Here is a 24,359-nt window from a genome sequence, read left to right as displayed (position 1 = left end):
CGAGCAACACTTTAATTTGAATTCCTCCTTTCGCCCTCCATGTTTCACTAATAGTTCCATCTACAGTAATTTGTTCCGCCTCGGGCGATGACTCATAACAAAGGCATTTGGATGTTAAACAAATGTACAACACACATGTCTGTATGCACACACACACATTCACAAATCCTTCTTTGTCGCTTTTTTTTGTTTTTTACCTATTTTTCCTCCCCTCCTTACACTTTTCCCTCAGTTTCATCCCCTCTTCCACCTTTTTTTTAACAATCAGTGTTACAGCTTTTGGCTGCAGAAAGTGCAGAATTATAGCACATCAGTGTTTTAAGTGCTGCCGCTGTAAAATGGGTGCAGAGAAACCATAAGAAATAGAATGAGGCTACGCAGGCGGGCCGTGCTCCGCTATGCCACTCGTTTACTACCCTGGCACGGCAATAACATGATACAGCGCACACTTGGGGCACATGACACCGAATCTACCCAGCAGATATTTATGAGGGACGTATTATTTTTCATTATGCACACATTAAATCATCATTTGAAATATAAGGCCAACGCTTGCTCTCTTTTTTTTCCTCCTTTTTCATCAGTGTGATTCCACCCAAGAGCCTGAAAACATTCACAAGATTTCCTGTTTTTGCTTCAGAGTTTTTATTTGGCCATTACCACGGAGACTTGGAACTAGTTCACTTTTGATTGCCTTTAACTCTAACACTGTCACCTTGACTCTGACGCACAGGTAATAGATCGCTACTTAAACAGCTCCCAGGGGAGAATAAAGACAGTCATTTGAGGATATTCCAACTAAAGCTGCATTTCCACCAAAATAACCAGCGACTTTAAAGTCCAAGAAGTATTCCACTAAAAAGATCCTATAGAGCTCAAGGCCAATTAACATTTGAGAAATTATTTGACATGTGAAAAGCAACACCAGTACTGCACCGCATATATGAGAAAGAACGACTTGAAAACCAATGGGGGGATACGTGTATACTCTTTATTTTGAAAAACTTCAGCGCATTACTTTCCCTTTAGCAAGTCAATAGTTAGCACTATTTATCACGGCATAACACATATCGACTATGACATGCCATTTTTTTCAACCCCACTTAAAAAAACAACTATCCCTTAAAAAAAAAAAGACTAATTAGTTGATGATAAAAAGAAACACCTATACTTCACTAATATTAATCTTAAACACATGCAGTTCTTCATGGGCCACACCAAAGTCCCTATTCTTTTGGACCTTTTTTTGGACTTTATTTAGGACCCGTTCCACTTGGTAGAATTGCTCTGATTTTCCCTGAAAGTACCACCACCATGGGAAGCTTTCCCAGAGAGGAAACCTGGCTGATCTTTAATGTGAAGTTTGGCTTCTGTGTTTGATGACAGAGTAATACCTGAGCAGGAAAACGAACAGGAACAGCATAAGCATCATCAAAGTACCCATAATCACAGTAAAGAACATCCAGACGGATATCATGGCTTTATTCCAATAGTTACCACATCACTCGCTGGCCTCCTGTTTCCCATAAGCTCTTTGGGAATGATCAAAACAGGTCGAGTGTTTCTCTGCTGCTCTAAAAGTTATAAATACATCTCTTGAAAGGATTTTGACCCATGCTGGTTTGGTATTGATTGGGATATTAGATGCACTGGTTGTAAATGTTAAGCACAAACTTCCGCTCTCAATCTCATCTGATTTACGCCCACGTCTTGCTTGCTAACACTCTTGGAGTTAAAGGCTGTTCTGCAGAAACGGCACCTTGTTTCCCTGTCACACATGAACCGCATAAAACGTGTCTGAACGAAGATAACTGACAAGTAGGAGTTGGTGAGTCACTGTTTGTTCTGTTGAGCGCAGTGTTGATCCGTGCATACTCATTTGGACTGTGGACCCACGGGAATATGCATCGAGTTTCCCAGAATAAGGATGTTAATCTTGAATCACTGGCCTGGTTTCCCTCAGTGTCTAATCCATCATGTGTTATCAAGTCTTTCAGAGTGGGAACAACACTTTAAATCATGATTAAACTTAGAATTAGTTTACAGACACTGCTCGTTTTTAAATAAATGCACAACAGTAATGCCCTAAACCTATTTCTCTTATTTTTCATGCTTCTAAACAATAGTTTAGCATGAAGGCTAGTTGATTTAATGGTTAACTGACTCTGTTGGAGATTTCAGGTTGTTATTGAAAATCAAGGATCTCCTTTATTGTTAGATTTAGATTTTTTGGCATTGTGCAGGTATCAGAAACCAATTGTAACACAACAGTTGACATTTCAGAACAGTATCGAGTACCTTTTTAAACTTTCAGTAAGATGAACATTAGCTAGCTTTTAAAGAGGTCATGTTTACAACTTGATGTACTGTATGTTTCTCTAGCGACAAAGTTTCAACACTGTTTTCTTGACTTCAGATGTTCATTTTCACAGTGGATTAATTGTGGGAAGTTACAACTTTTCAGTCTGTTAATTATTTTTGAAACATGCTTGACACACATAGGCCTGACAGCACGAACAGAACCCATAGACATGCATTAGTGTAAAGATGTCAGAGTGAGTGGCCTGTAATCCCAAACTTTGTCAGCATCGGGACTTGAACGGGCAAACCCTCCGGTTCCCATCATGAGTCCCTACAGACTTACGCTACTGCCGAACCAGAGGTGAACCTGTTACTCTCAGGGTTTGAAACACTGACCTTCAGATTGGTGGTCCTGCCAGTTGTTTTACCAGCTGAGCCACTGAGAGGGCAAATATATTTTACCAATTCTTTCTGCCTTTGATACATTAGACTCACTTCTTTCTTTTGACACAGTCCGATGGTGGTGGCTGGGCGTCGGGCAGTGGCTGGGAGTCAGGCAATGGTTGGGACGACACAGTCCGATGATGGTCGCTGGGTGTCAGGCGGTGGTAGGGATTCGGGCAATGGTTGGGATGACACAGTCCGATGGTGGTGGCTGGGCGTCAGGCAGTGGTTGGAAGTCAGGCAGTGGTTGGGACGACACAGTCAGATGGTGGTGGCTGGGTCAACACAGTCTAATGGTGGTGGCTGGGCGTCGTGCGATGGTTGGGTGGACACAGTCTAATGGTGGTGGCTGGGCGTCAGGCGATGGTTGGGTGGACACAGTCTGATGGTGGTGGCTGGGCGTCAGGCGATGGTTGGGTGGACACAGTCTAATGGTGGTGGCTGGGCGTCAGGCGATGGTTGGGTGGACACAGTCTGATGGTGGTGGCTGGGCGTCGGGCCATGGTTGGGTGGACACAGTCTGATGGTGGTGGCTGGGCGTCGTGCGGTGGTTGGGTGGACACAGTCTGATGGTGGTGGCTGGGCGTCGTGCGGTGGTTGGGTGGACACAGTCTGATGGTGGTGGCTGGGCGTCGTGCGGTGGTTGGGTGGACACAGTCTGATGGTGGTGGCTGGGCGTCGTGCGATGGTTGGGTGGACACAGTCTGATAGTGGTGGCTGGGCATCGTGCGATGGTTGGGTGGACACAGTCTGATGGTGGTGGCTGGGCGTCGTGCGGTGGTTGGGTGGACACAGTCTAATGGTGGTGGCTGGGCGTCAGGTGATGGTTGGGTGGACACAGTCTAATGGTGGTGGCTGGGCGTCAGGTGATGGTTGGGTGGACACAGTCTGATGGTGGTGGCTGGGCGTCAGGTGATGGTTGGGTGGACACAGTCTGATGGTGGTGGCTGGGCGTCGTGCGGTGGTTGGGTGGACACAGTCTGATGGTGGTGGCTGGGCATCGTGCGATGGTTGGGTGGACACAGTCTAATGGTGGTGGCTGGGCGTCGTGCGATGGTTGGGTGGACACAGTCTGATGGTGGTGGCTGGGCGTTGGGCGTCGTGCGGTGGTTGAGGTGTTATAAACACAGTCTTGGTGCATCAAGAAGTTTCAAAAGATGGAAATGGCAGAATCTTTGACACTTTCAAAGGATTAGCAAACTTTCTTCGACTGGGAAAGATAAATCTCATTTAGATATAAAATTTCACAGAGATAAGTTTTATGGCTCTTATACAATGCTAAATGAAGACGTCGCAGGATTTAAATCAGCACATTGCCTCTGGTTTGTGACGGAGCTGCTTCTTCCTCGGAGAAATTCCTTGTGAATTTTATGTTCCTGACAGCAGGCTGTAAATTTATGTGTGAATAGTCAAATTTAATGACATTCACATCTGGTAAACAGGGGCCCTAGAATGCAACATATTTCACATCACTGCTGCTATTCTTAGACACTTTTAAACCAGCTGAGTCCCGTCTAGTCGTCGGCTTTATTTTGCCCCTGATGCACGTGTCCTCTGGGAGTTTGTAACAGAAGATGAAAAAGCCAGGCTGTTGTAATTAAAGTAGTGGAATGAGGAGCTGGTTATGACTCTCTCAGTCATAATTTGCCAGGTTATTAAAAGGTGAAACTTACTGGAAGGTTTATTGTTATTCAAAATTAGAAGGTGCAGTGTGAGTTCCTGACAATCCAATTCCACTTCCTTATCTAATGACAGCAGCTGCATGAGATATTATCGTCGCGCTGATGTACGTGCTGAAGAGAATCTGCTCAAATGTGCACAGGATTGTATGTTGATTTCAAATGCCGTTAAATCTCAGAGAAAATGTTTTTGAATATTTATGTACTAGGCATCCTACAAAATACCCATTATCAGAGGAACTCAGGAAGCGCACTTTACTGGCTTTTTTGTGGGGGGGTTATACTGTAAAGGCTTTGCTACAATTCAGATTATTGCCATTTGTCCTAACTTGTTTTTCCACTTGTATTTTTTGGATAAGATAGTCTGGAAAAACAAAGGTTAAAAAAGAACAAATTTGAAGTAGGTTTCATTCCAGCCACTTGATTTTTTTGTTTGTTTTGAACCAGTGAAGGAGAGTAGAGGAGAAACCTTCGGTCATTAGTGACAAGAATCCATTTGAAGGGAAAAAACCGCTCACAGACGTAAGATAGCTGCTTCTGTGAAGTTCCCAGCATTTCATAATATCAACTCCCTTTCGATGTTTGTATCGTATCAATCAAAGATTTTTGAGTGCTTTTTCATCATTGAGGAGTTAGGATAAACTTTTTTTTTCCATGCCCTTCTCCAGGGAAGGGAACACAAAACTGTGACAAATAACCCCGAGAAAAAGGCACATTTTTGTCCGTGCTCAACAAGAAAGATGGCGGTCATCAGCTGTTATTTTGTTCAGCTCTGTGGATGCAATCCATCGTTGTTTACCATCACATGGGAACTCGGGGCAAATGTCAGACAGATACTTCAAGGTTCATCACAATGGAACATTTTTATGAAGGGAGGTCATCATTTATACATCCACACACACACACACAGAGCTCCTTGTGCAAAGACCCAAATGTGCAACATCCACAACCTTTTATAGTCGCTGTAAAGATGCATTAGCTTGATTTCCTTTACTGGCAGCGCTTTGTAAATTAGCCTTTTGTCAGCTGAGGTCCATCAACAAGTGACCTTTTCAAACCTCCAGCCTCTGTCAGAAATCAAAAGCATGCGGCTGCATACTTTAATTCTGACTGCGGGGCCAACCTCGCTGACTTATTCATCACCTCCATATTTACAGCCCGAGCAGTACACAGAGCATGGCACTTAAAGCCAATCTGTTTGACTCGCCTATCTTTCGCACAATGTTTTTCAGCCCTTTGCAGAAGAACATGAGATGACGTGTCAGACTCCTTCCCACACATTCCATCTCTTTTTCATAATCCCTCCTTGCTGTGCTTTCAGCCGCTCGCTGTCACTTGCTGTCTTACTCCTCTCCTGTACTTTTGAACTTTTTCCCCCTTAATCCTATTTCCTAAAATGGCCCTGTGTCTCTCTCGCCAGAATTAAGGCCCTGCTGCTCGGTTTTCCAGCCAAGTGTAAATGAACAGACAGGCAGGCAGGGAGTGAGGGAAGGGAGACGGAGACAAGGGACCCAAAAAAAAGACATCGAGAGAGGATGGTAATGATTAAAGGGTTACAGTGCTGACATTATTATTCCTGAACCAAAATTGCTGCCTTACAACTTTGACACATTGAAAATTATACTCTTTTCTCCTTTTAACCAGACTCTTGTCTGATTTCTCCCACTGCTGTATCTCCTCATTTTGCTGTTTCATGTTCCTATTGGGTCTAATTCAGTGGTTCAGTCTGCCCTGTCATTACACAACTGTAATAAGAGGGTATTTATCTGATCTCTGTTATGCAAGACTGCCCTCATTATAAAAAAAAAAAAGAAACGACCAAATGGATCATTGGCTACATTTTTCTGATAAGCAACCTCTTATGACTGAGAGAATAATGACCGCCATGACGATGTCAATCATTGTTTCAACAAGAACCATAGTCTTTCAAATAAATGTGCGTTTTCTTATTCTCTGTGAAGGTTACTGAGTTACTGAATACAACAAATCTGTGGGTTTAAACTACAAGGATAATGTCAGTGTGCAGTTAGCTTAGATTAGCATAAATACTGGACAAAGCGGAAACAGCCAGGGGCGGATCCAGGGGGTGGCCACCCTTTAAATATGATTGGCCACCCCATCATTTTTAAATGATTTCCTAGTTGCCTTTTCAGAGGAAGGACTCAACTACTTAGACTGTGGTAAAATAGGCCATTACTAGCTTTCTTTGGATTTAACTTAGGCGTCAAACTCCGCTGTTGAAAAACGAAGCCGATGAGGAATTGCAAAAAAAATCCTGCAGTTTATCGAGTGTCCACTTGAGGCTGGCTGCAGAAGCAACCAGAAGTCACTTACACAACAAGGCAAAAAGTCTGTTTTTACAGCAGAGATGAACATGTTTACAGCTTGGTTCAAATAAATAAATTGATTGGATTAGCTCATGTCTCGATTGGCACACACTTGAAGGAAAAGCGTTTTGCACAATAAGGCGCGTAGCTGACCTGATTGACAGGTGGATGTGATGTAGCGGTTTGTTAAGAGGCTTTAAACCCGCCTCAGCTCCAGCTCTTAGTCTGTTGTTTATAAGGTTGACTGAAAGTTGGTTTGAGACAGGATTTCCTTAATGGTGGCCACCATCGATGGGACTCCAAAGCCCCCTGCAGCAACAGATGGGTGATGTCACTCAGGCTTTGTTACAGTCTATGATTTTAATGTGGTTATTTTCCTTAAGTTGGTTCTTTAAATCATGACTTTAAACACATCTCCTTTTTGAGTCCTTTCTGTATGTGAATGCATCCTCAAAAGTAGACGCATAAACACAGTTGAATTCTTGTTTTTCAGCCACAGTGCAGGAGGTGAGACAGCAGGATATTGTCAGGGAGACAGATGAGTAGAGAGGGGACACACAGATGTGAGAGAGAGAGAGAGAGAGACCAAGAGAGACTACTTACACAGCATCAGGCTCAAGGGAAATCTAACCAGGCAATATCCAAACCAAGGCGCTCTGCTCCCGCCACCTTAGCCCCACACAATTACAATACTATCTGACAAAGATATTGAGCGTGGATCCCTTGCTATTTCTGTGGATGCGTGTACCAGCCCAGAACCTGATTTTATATAAAAGTACCAAAAAAGGCATTAGCACTGACTTATTGAAAAGACAGAGCCATGGAGCCTGGCAGAGCGGTCAAACACAGTAAGAATATGTTGACTCTCCAGAGTCCCGGAGAGAAAACAGACAATATGAGTGTCTATCTTGTCTGCGGTGGAGGGTGTGGTTCTGAAAAGTTGACCTTTACTTTCACACCATCTCTTGAAAGGCTCATTTGTGACCTGATGTGGGGCGGGGTCTAAGAGGACAGCTCTTATGTGGGTTGAATGAGAAAAAGTCATGACAATCGGCCGTCTTGTTGTCTTTGAGATTAAAATGCTCAGGCTGACCTTTTTGAGTCAGAAGAACTAAACATATGAAGGATAACTTTCCTCTGAAGCTTTCATGATTGCATACATAAGTCTACAGAATGTTTCTTCAAGAGCAACACACTTGCTTCCATTAAAGGCTTTATATGTGATTTTTCACACTTAAATATAATAGAAATCAAGTATATCCTCTGAAAATAACTGTGAGTCATGACTGTCTACAATGGGTGTAACACCCGAGTCCCACTGTCTGTGATGTTTTCAGAGTCCTATCTTCAGTTTGTTTACATCGCCTGGACGGCCGGCTGACTCCTCCCCTCGTGTATAAAAGTTGTTTAATTGAGGAACTAGAGAAAAGAAGAATAACATACTGTACTCACTGCTTAACTGTGTTTCTAGATCACGCTCATTTCAGGTAAATTTACATGCAGTGTGAAGATACGAGCTTAATAAATTTCGCTAGCATTAGCGTGCTAACACAACAATGAACCGCGAGTTGTTTTGGTTTCATGCTGGTGCTCAAGGGCGACATCTGCTGGATCAAAAAATCCCATATAAAGCCTTTAACAGAAGTACAATTTGGACCTGTTCAACCATGGACTGAACACATACCATCCAGCCAAAAAATATGGTTTCAAACAATGGCAACTGGTCTAGCCTCAGGACCAACCATAAACTCCTTGATGATAAATTGCGACCCAAATTCCTGATATTTTTCTACCAATCCAAAAAAAAGTGGAGGTTTGGACCACGATGGTCCAAAACATGATTTAACAAAAATACAGAATAAAACAAGCATGTTTTAAAAGCTCTCCATAAACTTTTTGACACAGATATTTTTTCAGGCGACCCACTGAAAAGTTGAGTACCAGTGTTTTCAAAGATCTTCTGTGCAAGCATCATAGCATGTTAAACAAAAGTATTATACAGTTTATTGGGTTCACAGTTAACCGTGCCATTATATTGAGCTTAATTAAAAGTTAAAAGTAGCGTTTTTATTTTTGGTTCAAGGTTGTCATGAATAAGTTTTCTCTCGCAGAATAAGTATCTGGGGTTGGTTTCAGAAACTCTTTTCATGACATATGACATACAGGTCCTTTCATGCACCTTAAGGCGTTTCACCAAAACACAGCTAGAAGAAGATGAATCAGGCTCATGAAGCACTGGGGAGATAACCTGCTGTATTTTAAGTTGATGTCAGCACTCTTGCTGGCATTAAGTGAGAATGAAATGCTCCATATGGGGAGTCCGGTCTTTAAATACCATGACATACACATCTTCTGTTTTAAGTGTTAGTAGGGCAATCTTTGCTTCTAAGGAAAACTTTAAGGGGGTAGGGGGAAGATTTCTAGGCTATATCAAGTTTTTCTTCGTAACATTTTGTTTATGGACCCTTCTCTTTGAACCTTTTGCTAAATATATCCCTCTTTGAAGCCAATCTAATGCTTTGAAAGCAGCCCTTTCTACCATGAGTCATATCAATTACCTTCTTCTTTTGACACTGCTCTCTTTTTAATGAGTGTCCACATCACATGTTATATTAAAGAGTCTTGGCCCACTGTTCTCTCATATTCACCTCTGAGGTTCCTTGAGGTTATGTAGCCTGGTGTCGTCCTTACTTTACCTCTTCACGGTCAGAGCAAAAAAACTGCCAGCGGGCATCAGCAGAGAGCGAATTCTTTTTTTTTCTTCGTCCTTTAACAGGTTTAATCTTCTCCCTTTTTATCCTAATGAGATCTGCTTAAATGACCAAGAACAGTACCTCAAAGGATAATGGTAAGAAGACAGTTTTTTAATGTACAACCTAACTTAAAGTTCAGTCATGTAAAGTGTAAAACATAGGCTACTATTAACTCTACTACATTTTTACATTATGACTTTGTCCACGTCTTCTATTTAAGGCCACTCGGTTGTGTCACTTTTGAAGTAAAAAACAAACCCTCAATTATGAGAAAAGTCCATCCTCTCTGTCTTTTCCCTGCTCCACTTTTCAGAAAATGTGTGCTCAAACAGGCCGTTTTGGAGATTTTCCCTTCATGACATCACAAAGGGCAGTAACCCCTCCCCCAGGTGGGTGACACTCCCACAGCTAGGTGTTTGTTCGGCCCTGTAAGTCTTTCTTCTCTGCGTAAACAATAGAGCATTGTACAAGAAGGACCAAGCCACCCAAGCCCTTCCAGAGAGGGGGCGTGGTCAAACACAGCTCATTTACATATTTAAAGCTACAGACACAGAAACAGCCTGTTGTGAGCAGGGCTGAAGTAGAGGGGTTTATGGGCATGATCAAATACAGGATCAGAGTGGATTTTTGGTAAGAAACTTCACAGACATGTTTTCAGGATCTCTGAGACTTATTTAAACTTGTTGAAAAGGAGGATCGTATGTGACCTTTAATGATAATAGTCAAAGTAGATATGGTTAGTGGAGACAGAGGGGTAAAGAAAAATGCTTTTAATACGTGCGTTTGCGCTATAGACTGCATAACACATAGACTTAGTCTCAGTGATGTCACCCATTGGACACACATACAGTAAATGACCAAGAACAATACCTGAACAGGCTCAAAGGGTATTGGTCAGAAGGCATACACCTAGTTTTAAATCATGTGAAAAAGAAGCAGAAAGACCTTTAAAAGAATCTCAAAAGTGGTAAGAAATGCACAAGCTCAATTTAATAAGGCAGCAAAAGCAGTTTGATATGTCTAGCTACAAAATGTGGTAAATCAAAAGCAAAAATTTAATAAGTTTCTTTCTGAAAATACTCCCTTTTATTTTTTTTCAACCAATATTTTCATTTGCATTTTCATTTAGTAACACAGTAACACACACACACACACACACACACACACACAAAAGATAAAAAATATAGACATAACATTGACAGTATAAAAACAAAACAAAAAAGAACAACAACATACAAAAAAGGAGACAAGACAGCATGACAAAACCTAGACAAAAAAAAAAGGAAAAGGAAAATACTCCCTTTAAATTAAGTATTGGTGTTATTTTTCATGCTTTTAAATGCAGAGCAGTCGTGGATATTATAATGATATCTCGCAGTCCCTCAATCATAGCCACTTTATAGAGACTAAAATAATCCCTACGTCATTGGAAACATGAATATCACTGTCTGAAAAACAATATAGCTTTCAGGACGATGGCATCAGTGACTAGGACTGGAACGACATATTCTATAATATTCTCTTTCTTGGCCTCGTGGCTGCACTACAAGCCTCAGGTCCAATCCTCTCACTGCATTCATGATGTAAAGCAACTGCATGATCAGTAAATGGAATGTGCAAATGTAAGACTAATATATGATTTAGGGGGAGGATGTCCTATACAGTACATTCCTCATGAATAATTTACAAATGTAGATGTAGTGTAGAGCTTTATTTGAATAAATCTTTTTAATTTTTGTCTCGGGGGGGTTGGTAAGGTTTTGACAGTGTACATATTTTACACCAAAAATAATGCATTTTCCTTTATTAGAAATGGAAAAAAATCTTCCTCCTGCTTTCTGCATTAGTATAACCTAGTGACCTGTCCATAGCCTGACATGACTGTTGCCCAGTGCTGATACGTTCTATAGGTCGCTACAGCTTCAGACAGCATCGTCAATATAGAGAATGGATGGGTGGATAGATGACTAATTTATGTATACCACAAAGTGTGAATAGGGTAAATGAATCGAAGTGAAACCACCAAGGAGCACACGTGAGTAGAGCTTGAAGAAGCAGTCAGATCCTTCATTGATTAAAGCAATACCCAAAAGTCATTCTCTACTCTGTCCCCCAAAATAAATCAAATTTAAATAGAATTTCCCAGTTTAGTAGAGTTTGGTACGCCACCGAAACGTGTTATTTGAAGGAAAACTTCTGGAGCTAACGGTCAATTCAGCAATTTTCATATCGTGCAAAGAGACTGATGTTTCGACACAGCCGGTGTCTTCCTCAGTCATTGTCTACTTTTATTCTGAAGGATTTGCTTCCCCTTAGTTCTCCTGGATGGATTTGTGTCAAGTATATCTTCTAGTGTCTTTAACAGAGGTAGCCTGCACACACTATTAACACTATACAGCTTAACATGACCACAGGTGTCCTTTCAGCAGCTGCAAATTCCCTCGCTATCCATGAAACCCCCCCCCCCCGTCCTCTGCCCACCCTACCCCACCTTCATAATCCCATCAGAGAGCGCAGGCATTCCCCGGGTGAGCAGGTCGATGGAGGGGTTTTTGTACCTGGAGGCGTACCTTCCTCTGGCCTCTTAAGAAACTCAGCGAGAGCAAGGAGCTCAGCGTGTGTTTAAGTGAAAGTCCTGTTAACCCCCATTACCCTCTGCAGCACTGTACTGCAGGATTAGCAGAATACAAATAGCACCTCTTGCCCCCTCCCCTGTCTTCAACACCACAACTCCTACACACCATCCGCTGGAAGGACTTGCTGACTGTGAGAAAGAGTAAAATATGATTTGGGGCCGAGCAGGTGTTTGCTGCATGCTAAGCAGGGTCCTGCTGCTCATTACGCGGGGCTTAATGGTGGGAATGCATTAGCGAACAATGTGAATTTTTATAAAATCTGTTGAGCAGGGTGATGAAACACACCAGTGGAGTGTTACCCCTTGATACCATGTGAACTTGGCTTGCAGAGGCTCAGATCATGGTGTGAAACAAGGGAAACGCCAGAGGGTTTTTGGAGGCTAATTAATAATTAATAGTTCAATGCTTCTTTGTGTTGTTGGTTGGTAGTGTGAAATCAAAAGGCATTCCAAATCAACTGGAGCTCGGTCTGCTGCGAGCCAGAAACTGCCCACACCGCTCAACCTTGTGAAACTGAAACTCAAAGATATGGTTAATAACTTCGGAGAACAACTTAAGTGGGCTCTGTTTAAAGAAAAAACAATGGGAACATTTAACTGCACAGGAAAAAGAAAAACGCTCATCCACATTGGATGACTTGAAATAAGAGGACAGGATTATGAACTTTAATTCATTTCATTTTTAATAATTTAATGTGATTAGAAAAAAAACAGTCAAAATGTCCCAGAGCCCAACGCAGTGTCTTCACATTCAAATCACGTTTTTGTTTTTTTATGTTTTTTTTAGTTTTGTTTTTTGGGGCTATATGACTCTATATGCCTTATTTAAGAGACAGGACAGAGTCATATGGAGTCGGAAATCAGGGAGAGAAAGAGTGGGGAATGACTCGAAACCGGGCCACCCACCTGGAGGATCCCAGCATCCGTACATGGGGCGTGCACACCAACCACTAGGCTACCGGCGCCCCCCCAAATCACATGTTTTGTTGAACTATATCTCTAGAGGCATGTTTTTCCCCCTTTATTTTTCATTTAATCATGTAAAATTATAGACTGTATAAAACATGGACGTAGTCTCAGTGATGTCACCCATTGGTCATTGAAAGGGTATTTTGAAGCCCAATGATGGTGGTCGCCATGTTGAATATGGAGTCTCAACCTAACTTTAGGTCAACCTATAGGAATAGGCAAAGAGGTGGAGCCGAGGCGGGCACTTTTGACTTCCATCATATGGGTCATGCCCCTAGTTATGCACTTTTATCCTTCATAAAATCAAAACAAAAAATCACCCCCCGTTCTGTGTGTGCCAGTAAAGACATGGACTTTCTGCTGTGAAATTTGGCATTTGAACACTTTTCAACATTGGATTCATTTTTAACACAGGAGCTTGCAGTTTGGGGAAAAATAATCTATGTTTAGTAGTATTGTAGTTAAAACCAGCTCAACCAAGTACGAGTCCCAACCAAGACCAGAGTGTACTGACACCAAGACCAGACCAACACTTTAGAGGTGGAGTCCAAGACAAGATCAAAAACCAAGTCATGACGATCAACACCAGACCGGTACACTTCCCAAAACAGAACGTGTGCATGCCATACTTCTCAACTGAATCTGAAAGAGCCACATTCAGGTGAAATTCATCGTCTCATGCTCACAACATGAAGGCTTAAAGAGAGTTTCCATCCACCTTTTGAGATGTTTTAAGTCTTATGATTATTCATTGGTGTGTTTTGGGAATAACATAAATCAAACCAATTAGAGTGTCGTCTCCAATTCCCTTTGGACCCCAGGTGTGCCTGCAGGCAGTGCATTGCTATTAACACGGGTTTCAGAGTGGATTACATCGTGAACCTGCCTGTGGTTACACTATGTTGAGATGTTTAAACGCAGTCTTAAAACTAATTTATTCAGTCTGGCTTTTAAATAGTGCTTTATATAAAATCAAATCTTAACATTATTGCATTGTCTTTTTTAATCCTACTACAATTTTAAATATTCTTCTCCTATGTATTAATTTTATTATCTTATTGCTTTTATGTGTCATATTTTATTTTTTCATTTTTATACATGTTTTTTTTTTAATTCTTATTGGTGTGCATTAGTCTCTCAATGATTTTATAAACTACTTTTTCGTCAATAACTTTTCTGCACTCTTGTAAAGCACTTTGAACTGCAATTTAATTTGTCTGAAAGCTGCTGTATAAATAAAGTTTGATTGATTGATATGTTACTACTAATGCACCTTTCAGATAGCGGCAGGATACTGCACCAGTGACTTTGGACCAAGTTTTTATTGGTCAATGGGGGTATTCATTTCTGCTGCCTGGTGATTCTTTGCTCAACTCATTGGACTAATATACTTTTGTCTTTATCTAAGATTTATTTTGGGGCTTTTTTTTGCCTTTAATAGAGAAACAGGACAGAGGAGAGAGAGAATGCCAAAGGAGCAGGTCGGATTCAAACCTGGGACGCCCGCTTTGAGGACTGTAGCCTCTGTACATGGGGCGGGCAAACTAACCACAGCAGCCCCATATTCTAAACTTTCGAGAATTCAGTTTTCTTTTTACTGTTCTTATTTCATGTAATTTTCCTCATCACCATCAATCAGTTTTTTTGTTTTGTTTTTAAATACTGTTATGTCAGTTTCACAATGACTCCTGAGTGCTGCCTTTAACTTTGTCTTATGGACGTGTGTTTATTCAGCTGCATAGTTTTGCAACCTCATTCATGTTTAGGGCAGAGCGCTCTTTACAAGGAGCTGATTGATAAATCCGTTTTTTTCGAGATCCTGCCAAGAAAAACAAAGAGATCAAGGATTTTAAGATTTATTCTGAGAGTGGGTTTATTTATTTAATTATTCATAGTGTATATAAAACTATCCATGCTTTCATAGTGAACAAGCTCATCCAGTTTGAACATGATATTAGAGTGAAAACCACAGAATGCAACTCTTGTTTTTCTGTCCACACACCCGGCCTCTGCTGCTCTCCTATCTATTTCTACTTCATCGACGTGCCTCCTTTTTCTTTTTTTTTCAAAACACCTTTTTTTTTCTTCTCGCCTTCATTTCTGTCCTCCTCTCCTCCTCTCATCACTCACTCTCCTTCCATTGATCCTCCCGTTTTCCATCCTCTCCTCCTCTCTCGCCCGCTCTGTCTTTCTTTCTGCCTCACAGTATCTCAGGCCAAATATGAGAGCCGACCAATATGAGATTTCTTGGTTGATGGGGGAGCCACACAGCTGCTCTGTCACTGTGTGTGTGTGTGTGTGTGTGTGTGTATTTTAGTTTAAAACAGAGAGTAAGAGAGTGTTTTCTGGGAGTGTAGTGAGTGTGCATCCTTGTGTGTGTGTGTAGCTCTACAGGCCCCTGGCTGTCAGTCTAATTCCTTTTCTATGTGAGGCTGAGATGCTTGAGATAACGGTGTTTTGTGCGTTTGTGTGCGTGCGTCTGTATATGTGTGTGTGTTTGTGTGCTACTGTACTGGGCCCCCCCACCCGGGCTTGTGTTTCAGCGGAGCTTCAATTAAAGTGAACTTGCTCCTGGGAGAGGAGCAGTGGCTGTCCGCCATGCTGCAGTCACACACCCACACAAACACACACAAACACACACACACACTATTCCCTGTGACTTATCGAATGGTTCCTTGCTGTACAACATCGCCTGACAGCCCACAACCTGATGGGAAATAGTGAAACACACACAAAAAAGCACACTCTGAGACCTGCAAAAACATGCACATATAATAAATCTGCCTCAGTTATGCACATTTTCTGAAATCCTGGAACTCGCGAAATACCTGCACACTGAATTCTCCTGCTGAAAATTACATTTTATAGCAATTTGCCACTGTACGATTTGCATGGCTGCACCTCCGGAAGCAGAAATTGCTCAACTTTGTCATTGTTCGCTCCACAGCGTCCATATTGTTGCCACCTCAAGTCGAATGTGTGCATATGTTTTTTATGGTTATTAATCATATAGTGGCATCTCATTTTTAGTGGCTTATTCCTCGGAGAGCGTATACAGAATGTTGCTGTCGTGCCGCATCAGCTCACCTCCTCCTGGGGAATAAAATGTACTTACGCTGGGAGCCTCTATGACTCTTAACATGGCAGCTGCACCGAGTCTATTTGTCTCCTGAGGTCGTCAAACTACATCTAAATGTTTACAGCCGAGAGAAGAGACATAGGACGAGTGAGTCTCAGCGGGCTGCATGTTTTGACCTTGGGTCAAAGAGATTTTTTTATTTAAAGAGAGATCCTGAGCTTCTCTGAAAGCGTTTATGAAAGTGATGAAAAATTTTGCCTCAGAATTTCTACTGAAGAGCAAACACATTCTTATTTGATTTTTTTTTCATGTGCAGCACCCTCACTCTGACATCTCTCCACTAATGACTTTCTCAGCAGCTGAAGTACAGGAATATTATATAATTAATAAAAAATTATCATCAAATCTATTTGCCCTTCACGCCTACCTATACTTATAGTTATTGTTTTTTGAGTGCTTGGAATGTAATGGAACTGTTAAGCGTTCAAAGCTCTTCTAAAGCAGAAATGTGATATCATCGAAAAGCTCCAGATGATCTTTGTGGAGGGATTGTGTTGTGAGTGGAATATTTCAAGGTTAAGACTGAACATGAATCACTTGGTATGAATATTTAATATATTACATTATGCTTCAGTTACACGTTTTTGCATTTACACACAACTTTCTTTCCAGGTCTGACAGGAATAGATAAAATAAACTGGGCGGGTTCATCCTTATCTTTCAGTTATTGTAAATTTTAAAGAGATTTGTTGCCACAGCTGTGTGATTTTATGACTGTGTTGAAAAGATGAAAAGCAAACACTTTTTTAAAATTTATTATATATTTTTTATTCGTTTTTTATTTTTTATTTATTATATATTTTTTATTGTATTTATTATATTTTTTATTATTTATTTATTATATATTTTTTATTTTATTTATTATATTTTTTTATTATTTATTTATTATATTTTTTTATGTATTTATTATTTTCTATTTATTATATTTTTTTTATTTATCCAGTTTATTTAATCTATTCCTGTCAGACCTATTTAATGACTGTTAAAACATTGAACATGCCCTGCTAACTTTGTCAGTGTTTGTAGTGAGTCTCAGGTGATGTTCGACATCTCGACATACAATAATCCTCACTTTGCCCGCTCCATAGTTTTCCACACTGCTGCGCCGAGAAGTCGCTAATTAGCTTTCTCCTCCTACCCTCTTCTCTGCTGAGCTGCGATTGTAAAACAAACTCCAACCCTGCCGCTTGCTCCTTTCGCCGACAGTGTGTGTGTGTGTGTGTGAGTGCTCCTTCCACTTCACTTGTTTACACACGATAACACCGCGAGCAAACCTGAAGAAAAGGCTCCATCAGTTTCACATGAAAAGACGGCGTTTACTCAAGTCAGCGCTCTTTAATCTTGACATGTGACGAACGACACTAATTTCCCGTCCTCTTTACTCCTCTCGAGTGCAGCACACTTATTTTGATGATGTAAACACCTCGGTTTATCGTGCTTGGCTCCCAAATTGCCTGAAGTGGCTCCTTCTGTAATTGCGGTTTCGGGAGCAGGGTGCATGTTGCAGCACAAGCAAATGTGTGTAAATAATCTCACAAGTACGCACACTTGATACTGCGGTGAGAAGTGTGCCGTAAGTGATCCTTAAACGGTCACCCAGGCTTGTGACTCTATCACATCTCTGCACCTTGATTAAGATCTTTAGGCTGTGACGGTAATTACCTGCCAGCTACTCGTCTTAAAAAACACTGCAGACCCCAGGAGAAAAGGGGGGTGGGGTGGGGGGAACAGAGGGAGGCAGAGGGACGGAAATAAGATGATGACAGAACAGTTGGAGTGTGGGTAAAAAACAAGAGCTGCGGGAAATAGGATTTTTCTTTTAAATGGAGTGTTTAGTGAAGGGAAAAGGGAGAAAGTGTAAACAGAATTAGAGGGGATTTGGATAAAAAAAAAAGGGGGGATGGAAGAAGAGGACTGAGAGGAAGGATGGCAACTGCTGATACTGAAAGTTTGAGGCGAAATCCAGAGTCTCCCCAGACAAGGTTGTAAACTTTCCTACATCACTCACTTCTTTGATCTGTGGGCTAAGTTTGTCAAAGACTCTAATAATGGAGAAAAAAAAGGAAACTTCAGTAACTACAGGAAACTTCACTAAAAACTTTTCTGGGACTGAACATGAATTTATCTCTATGTTTGGATTTAGCAGTGAATACTAAAGTTTGACTAACCTTTATAGTTTCTTTCAACAATTTCCACATGCGATAGCTGTGAAAATCATTTCTTGCTAGCTACTTTTTTGCTGTTTCAAGTCGAAACAACATCAAAGTTTACTTTATCATTTAAATAAATAATGGATTTTAATCCGCTAGTAAGCTAAAGTTAGCCCCATTTTGGCTAGCACTGCCTCGGCCATGAAAAGTTACCACATTTTTGTTGTCTGCTTGATTAAATGTTCTTACAGGTTTTAATTACCAATCATTTTTTTAGAGAGAATTAGACAGCCATAGTTAATTCTAATTTTAGAAAAAACCTTGTTGGCGATAAATACGTTAAGTAGTCTTTGCTTAACAACCAGCTGAGCCAAACAAGCTAGCAGCAGCTAATTGTTCAGACCGTCCTGATGTTTTGTTTCCCAAGAAGAGTGTCCTAGAAACATTTTGAATTGACACTTTTTTATTAATTTCAATCACCTCTTTGTTATGTCAAAAGAAGAACCTGCTGTTAACTGGGGTTCAAGTGAGAATCACCTCGAATGAACACATTTGGGGAAATGTTCGGCCTGCAGTGCCGTTACACTTGCATTGCTCTGTGTACCACATTGCAGATATTAAACCATTAAAAATCCACATGGGGTCTTCTTGACTGATGATTCAATTCTGAAATTATTTTTCTCATGGGCAGCCCTATGCTACTACTCTCCTACTCTGTTAGCTTATCCTGCAATTGCACCACTCCCCTAAAAGTTTCCTGATTTTTCTTTTAGGGCTGGGCTGCATGCGTGGACTTTTTCCTGCCAGTGCCCTACTAAATGTCCCCAAGAAGTCGGGTTGAGGCAATGTGTGAACACAGCAGGTAATTTTCAAGGAAATGCACCGCGCGCGAGTTAAAGAGGATGATTACGTTTATTTTCTGCAGCAAGAATGAACGGTGGTAAACACTTTGGACACAAAACAAAGCTTCTTACTCTTTTGTTTTTGCTTTGCCAACTTCCATTCATCTATTTATCCATCCATTATCTATACCGCTTATCTGTTCGGGGTCGAAGGGGGGCTGGAGTCAATCCCAGCTACACCCCGGACCGGTCGCCAGTCAATTACAGGACGCTGGCCAACTTGTACTTTTGCATTCTTTCATTGACACTGTGAATACATCCAAGAGTATCAAAGCTGGACTCTGTAGCTTCATCTTGGATGTATTGTAAACATGACTTCTGCAGCGTCCTTTTTTCAGTGACCTGTGTGAAAGGGAAACTCAACGGTGTGCGTGTGTGTGTGTGTGTCTGACCTGAAATATAAGGAATGTTTCTGTGAAAAGAGCTTAAAACATGGACTTCCTATTCAGCTCACTGCCCACTAGCCTGGTCAACATGACGCTGAGTCCAGCAGCCCAGACTCAAATTTTTAACTCCATTTGCCTGCAGATTTTTTAGCGTTCATGACTATGGCAACAAACAAAGCTTAAAAGCATCTGGGTCGGCTCTAACGCTAAGCTGTCTTCATTTTAAATATCAGCTGCTCCTGACAGACTGTGAAATGGTAAAAAATGAGTTGGAAGAACACCACGGAGTAAGCTGTACAAAGACCATATATGTACTGTAGTATTCAAACCAGGCGTCAGCGCTAATGCCTGCCTGCTGCACCAACAAATGTCATTGTCAGCCCCATCTCTGCTAGAGGATTAACAAAGGATCTCCACATCTCCTCTTCCGCCATCCTGTCTTCCATCTACATCTCCTCCTCCTCCATTGTTCCCGTATTGTCAGCCATTGTAACTCCTGTCTTTTTTTTTCACCTCCTACAAAACCGAGGGCCCGCATTGAGCCATCAATCACAAGAGTGCAGCTTTAAACGGAGAAAAAGAAAAAAGGAGATAAAGAGGCGAGGGCTGTAATTCCTATTTGTCCATCAACCCCCTCTGACTGACTAACCGGCTGAATCACGGTTAGCTTGTGCGGCTCGGCTCAGTTATTTGGTTTGAGTCTTTGAAGCTGTTCTGGTTATGCGTTTGTCAGAGTGAGGTGTGAGGGGGATTTGCCCGCTACCTGCTCGTCTTGTGGCCGCTGATCCGTGAAGACAAACTAATTTTCTCCTCGGTCGGTAATGAAGAATGAAATCTTTTTTCTTTTTTTTTTCGGGGTGTTGTTCATCGGCGCTGGGTTTAGCACACAATTGTCTTCACCCAGAGGAGGCCCGAAAGATTCTGCTTAAGTGCCTTGTGCCCTCTTGCTGAGACAGATAGTTCATTGAAAGACGCATTCAAGCATATGTTGTTAGCTGTCTGCCTTTTCATACACCACCTCATGGATTCCAGTCTCACACACACACACACACACACATGCACACTCATGTTTTTGAGGGCTTGAACGAAGACACGCACGATAGTTGCATGAATTTATATTCATGTGCCACCTACTTTTATGCAAAATGCAGTCATTTTTTCTCTTCCCAGTAATTACCAATGCAAATTAGCAGCTGTAATTATATACCACCACAGTGTGTAAGCACCCTATAACATTCAAATTAGATTAGCTTGTTTATGCTTTTTGGATTTAATCGTAATTCCTGAACCCGGAGCTTTTTCCCTTCTCACATTAATGTTGAATTTTAGAGGCAATAACGTACCTGAACGTACTTTGTTTTTTCGACATTCAGTATCTTTATTAAGTTATTTGAATTTCAAAATACCTTCTCGTCGAGGTTATGCCCATTTACATTTTTTCTGTGTTAACATTATTCCAGATAAAGAAGACAAAAATTGAAGCTGCATTTCTGTTAGCAGTGGGTCAAATTATGGGTCTGTTCATAGTTACCAACCCACAGAGAATAGTCTCTAGGCACTGCTCCACTCAGCTTCACAGAGTCATTTAGAGTCTTTCAGTTCATTGGTTTTGTCATGTTTTGATCCAATCTCAACCGTGTTTCTGGTAGCAGCAACTTTACTCGTCACCATACAATTCTACAATTCACTGAGCAGGCGCTTTTATCCAAAGCGACGTACATCAGAGAGTAAGAACAAGCAAGGATCTAGAAAAAAAGGGAACAATGTCAGTAAGAGCAAACGATCAGCTTTGAGTCTGATTGGACACACAGGTGCTGACAGGAAGTGACCAGAGGCAAAGCACAACATTGAGGGCAGTTCTTGAGAGCTCTAATCAGTATAGAAACCATCTTATAAGTCGTCGTTATCAAAGAAAAACCATCGTCACTACCATCATCATCATCAATAATATGGAGACCATCATCATTAAGTTAGTAGGTATTCATGAAAGAGCTGGGTCTTTAGCTTTTTCTTAAAGGTGCAGAGGGAGTTTGGAAGTTCATTCCACCACCGGGGGGCGACAGAGGAGAAGAGTCTAGTCAGCGTCTTAGGACCCTGTTGTGAAGGTTGGAATAGACTAGAATAGATGGACAAAGTAAGCGGCTAGTGAGTGAACATATGGAAGGAATTTGCAGCTAAAAGGAGTTGCCGTTGTTTTAATTTGGAAGGAACCTATGAGGAACCTATCCATTCACAACTTATCTCGTACAGTAGAGGGCGGTCATCACAGCAATGTCCACTATGGACTGGACTTAAGCAAAGTGTATTTTAGCTTCTTACAGCTCCGACCATTATCAGTGTAGTATACCTTTAATCAATCAGTCATTGTTAAATACTTAGCCCTGACCAACACCAAAAGTTATCTCATGGCATTTACTGTACATATAGACCAGATCTAGACCAGGGGTTCCCAAACTTTGCCATGCCAAGGACCCCAATATACAAAGATTTTCTATTGTTGTTTGGCCTTTTGCCTTTATCCATAGTGCAACTGAAGAGACACTGAAAGTGTGAGGAAGAGAGAGTGGGGTAGACATGCATCAAAGGGCTGAGGTCGGGAGTCAAGCTGCGACCAATGAGGTGAAGACTGTAACCTCTGCATTGATGTAATGCTCTACTGAATGAGCTAAACCTTCCCCCCTAGAAGTCGTTTCTTTTGACAGGTACGAACCAGAGTTATTACAAAAAAAAAACATTTGCAAAAGTCAAGGAAGTTGAATTTAGAGCACTTTAAAAGCTTCACCTTGCCGTCAGAAAACCCTCTTTTTTGGGGGCACTACGTTTTCTCATAAAGCATATAACATCCATATTTCTGCAACAGAAAATCTGATGTCATACTATGCCCAAAATGTTTTGAAAAATGTAGGTTCTATCAAGTCGGGTACTTCAGCTGGCTTTTCCCAACACAGGCTGTGCTGACCTCTTCTCTACTTTAGCTAAAACACTGACTATTGATAACAACATCACACAACCCCACTTGAAAAAACACAAACTATCCCTTTAAGGGGCTGGTAGATCAGTAAGAAGTAGGTGGAGACCCAAAACAGAGTTGAAAATAGAGCAAATACTGAACTAATATTTCTCACAATAACCATTTTGCTAACACTGTTTGAAACTCCACTTTACCTTTCATAGTTGAACGACCCACATGTCCTCTACATTCAGTGACAGAATATCCAATTCTTCTGTAAGACTTCTCATTTTTCTATCTCTTTACACACACTCTTGCTCTTGGCCTCTGTAATTCAGTTATCTCCCTCCTCAGGTTTAACAATTAAGCATCCTCAGGTTTTTCCTCAAATTACCTCATCCCTTTGCAGAGGGAGCGATTATCATACGCTGTGTGTGCCTGAGAAGAAAAATTGATTTGCATCAATGTCGGATCCTCCAGTCAGCTTTCCCCCCGGACTCTCTTCGTGTACACTTAGAAGAGCAGGACGGACAGCCGGGCTTGTTAACAGAAGGATAACATAACAGTGCTTCATTAGAGCACTGGCTGTTATCCTGGCTACCTGAATTTCACCCGCCCCAATTGATACCACTCGCTCTTATGCAAGCCTGGGTGAAAGAGCCCTTTTCAATTATTCAGTGTTTGTCTGAACCTGCATTCTGTACTCGAGGAGGTTTTACAGCAACAAGACGCTTAAACACTTCTCTTTGATTCCTTTCTTCTTCTTCTTCTTTGGTGTCCTGATCATAGTTTAATTTTACCCTAACCATCTGGCGCACTTATTAGCTCTACTAATTCTCAAACACTACACTGAGTCTTTTTTTTTTTTTTTTTTTTGTATGCCTCCCACTTTGCCTGAATCTTTTAATACTTTTCTCCCGTCCATACTTTCCTTGCATCTTTTTTCTTTCCTCCATCTGCAGCTCTGTGTGGTTTTTTTTTTGGTCCTGATGTTGTTTTTCTCTCCAAAGCAGCATCCTCTTTCTTTTTTTTTATCTCATCCTCTCTCTTCTTGGCAAACACTTGCTACATTATTTGTGCCCATAGCAGGTGTTCTACTCTATTGTTGCAAGGACTTCTGCCTGAGATCTTACAACATTAACATCCGCAGATAATACGATGCAGCGAGGTTGCTGCTTGTGCAACTAAATGCAGAGACAAAAAAAAACAAGGAGGACAAATGTGTGATATTTTTTTAGGAATAAACTACTAGAACTGATTAATTGTTTGCACAAAACACTTCCTGCAAAATCAGATGCTCCCCAAAGGTGTTAAAGCTGCCATTCCTAATCTTTCTATACACCTTTTTTTACCCTCGTTTCCTTCCTCTTTTCATTGTCTGTGATAAATGTAGGAATGAACGCCGCCGTCCACCAACATGGCAGATGTCTCTCACTGTGCGATTACTCAGCGTCAAGTAGGCGGTGAAAACAGGTGACACGTTTATTTGCGTGGCATGCGAGGAGAAGAAGAAGAAGAAGAAGGCTTTGACGATTAGTCATCATTTGTGCAAATGTTCCCTCTCTTCACTTTCTCTTCCCCAAGAGACGAGTCGTTTGGATTAAAATAAAAAATTGTTGCAACACATTGCGTTCAAGCTCTTTGGCAAAAGCTGTCTCCTCTTCCCCCCCACTCCTACACTATTAAACCGCACAACTTGACTGCAGTTATCTATTCATACACAG

General features: G+C 41.3%; 1 protein-coding gene across 4 annotated transcripts in view; it reads left to right on the top strand.

Annotated features, from left to right (window-relative positions):
- Positions 1 to 24,359, top strand: part of samd12 (sterile alpha motif domain containing 12) — a 162,875-nt gene that overhangs the window by 75,909 nt on the left and 62,607 nt on the right. Inside the window, exon 5 of one of the 4 annotated variants that reach the window (XM_061059397.1) lies at positions 19,171 to 21,339. The exons of 2 other annotated variants lie outside the window; for them this stretch is intronic. In XM_061059397.1, coding sequence (XP_060915380.1) covers positions 19,171 to 19,238 — 68 coding nt within the window. In that variant the 3' untranslated portion in view covers positions 19,239 to 21,339. Of the gene's footprint in view, positions 1 to 19,170; positions 21,340 to 24,359 lie in introns of those variants that run through there. One more of the 4 variants, XM_061059399.1, reaches the window with a different exon arrangement.

This window comes from Labrus mixtus, chromosome 16 (assembly GCF_963584025.1).
Source record: "Labrus mixtus chromosome 16, fLabMix1.1, whole genome shotgun sequence".
In the NCBI taxonomy this organism is placed as follows: domain Eukaryota; kingdom Metazoa; phylum Chordata; class Actinopteri; order Labriformes; family Labridae; genus Labrus; species Labrus mixtus.
The sequence above is the reverse complement of the archived record's forward strand: the minus strand, read 5'-3'. Positions and strand labels throughout refer to the sequence as shown.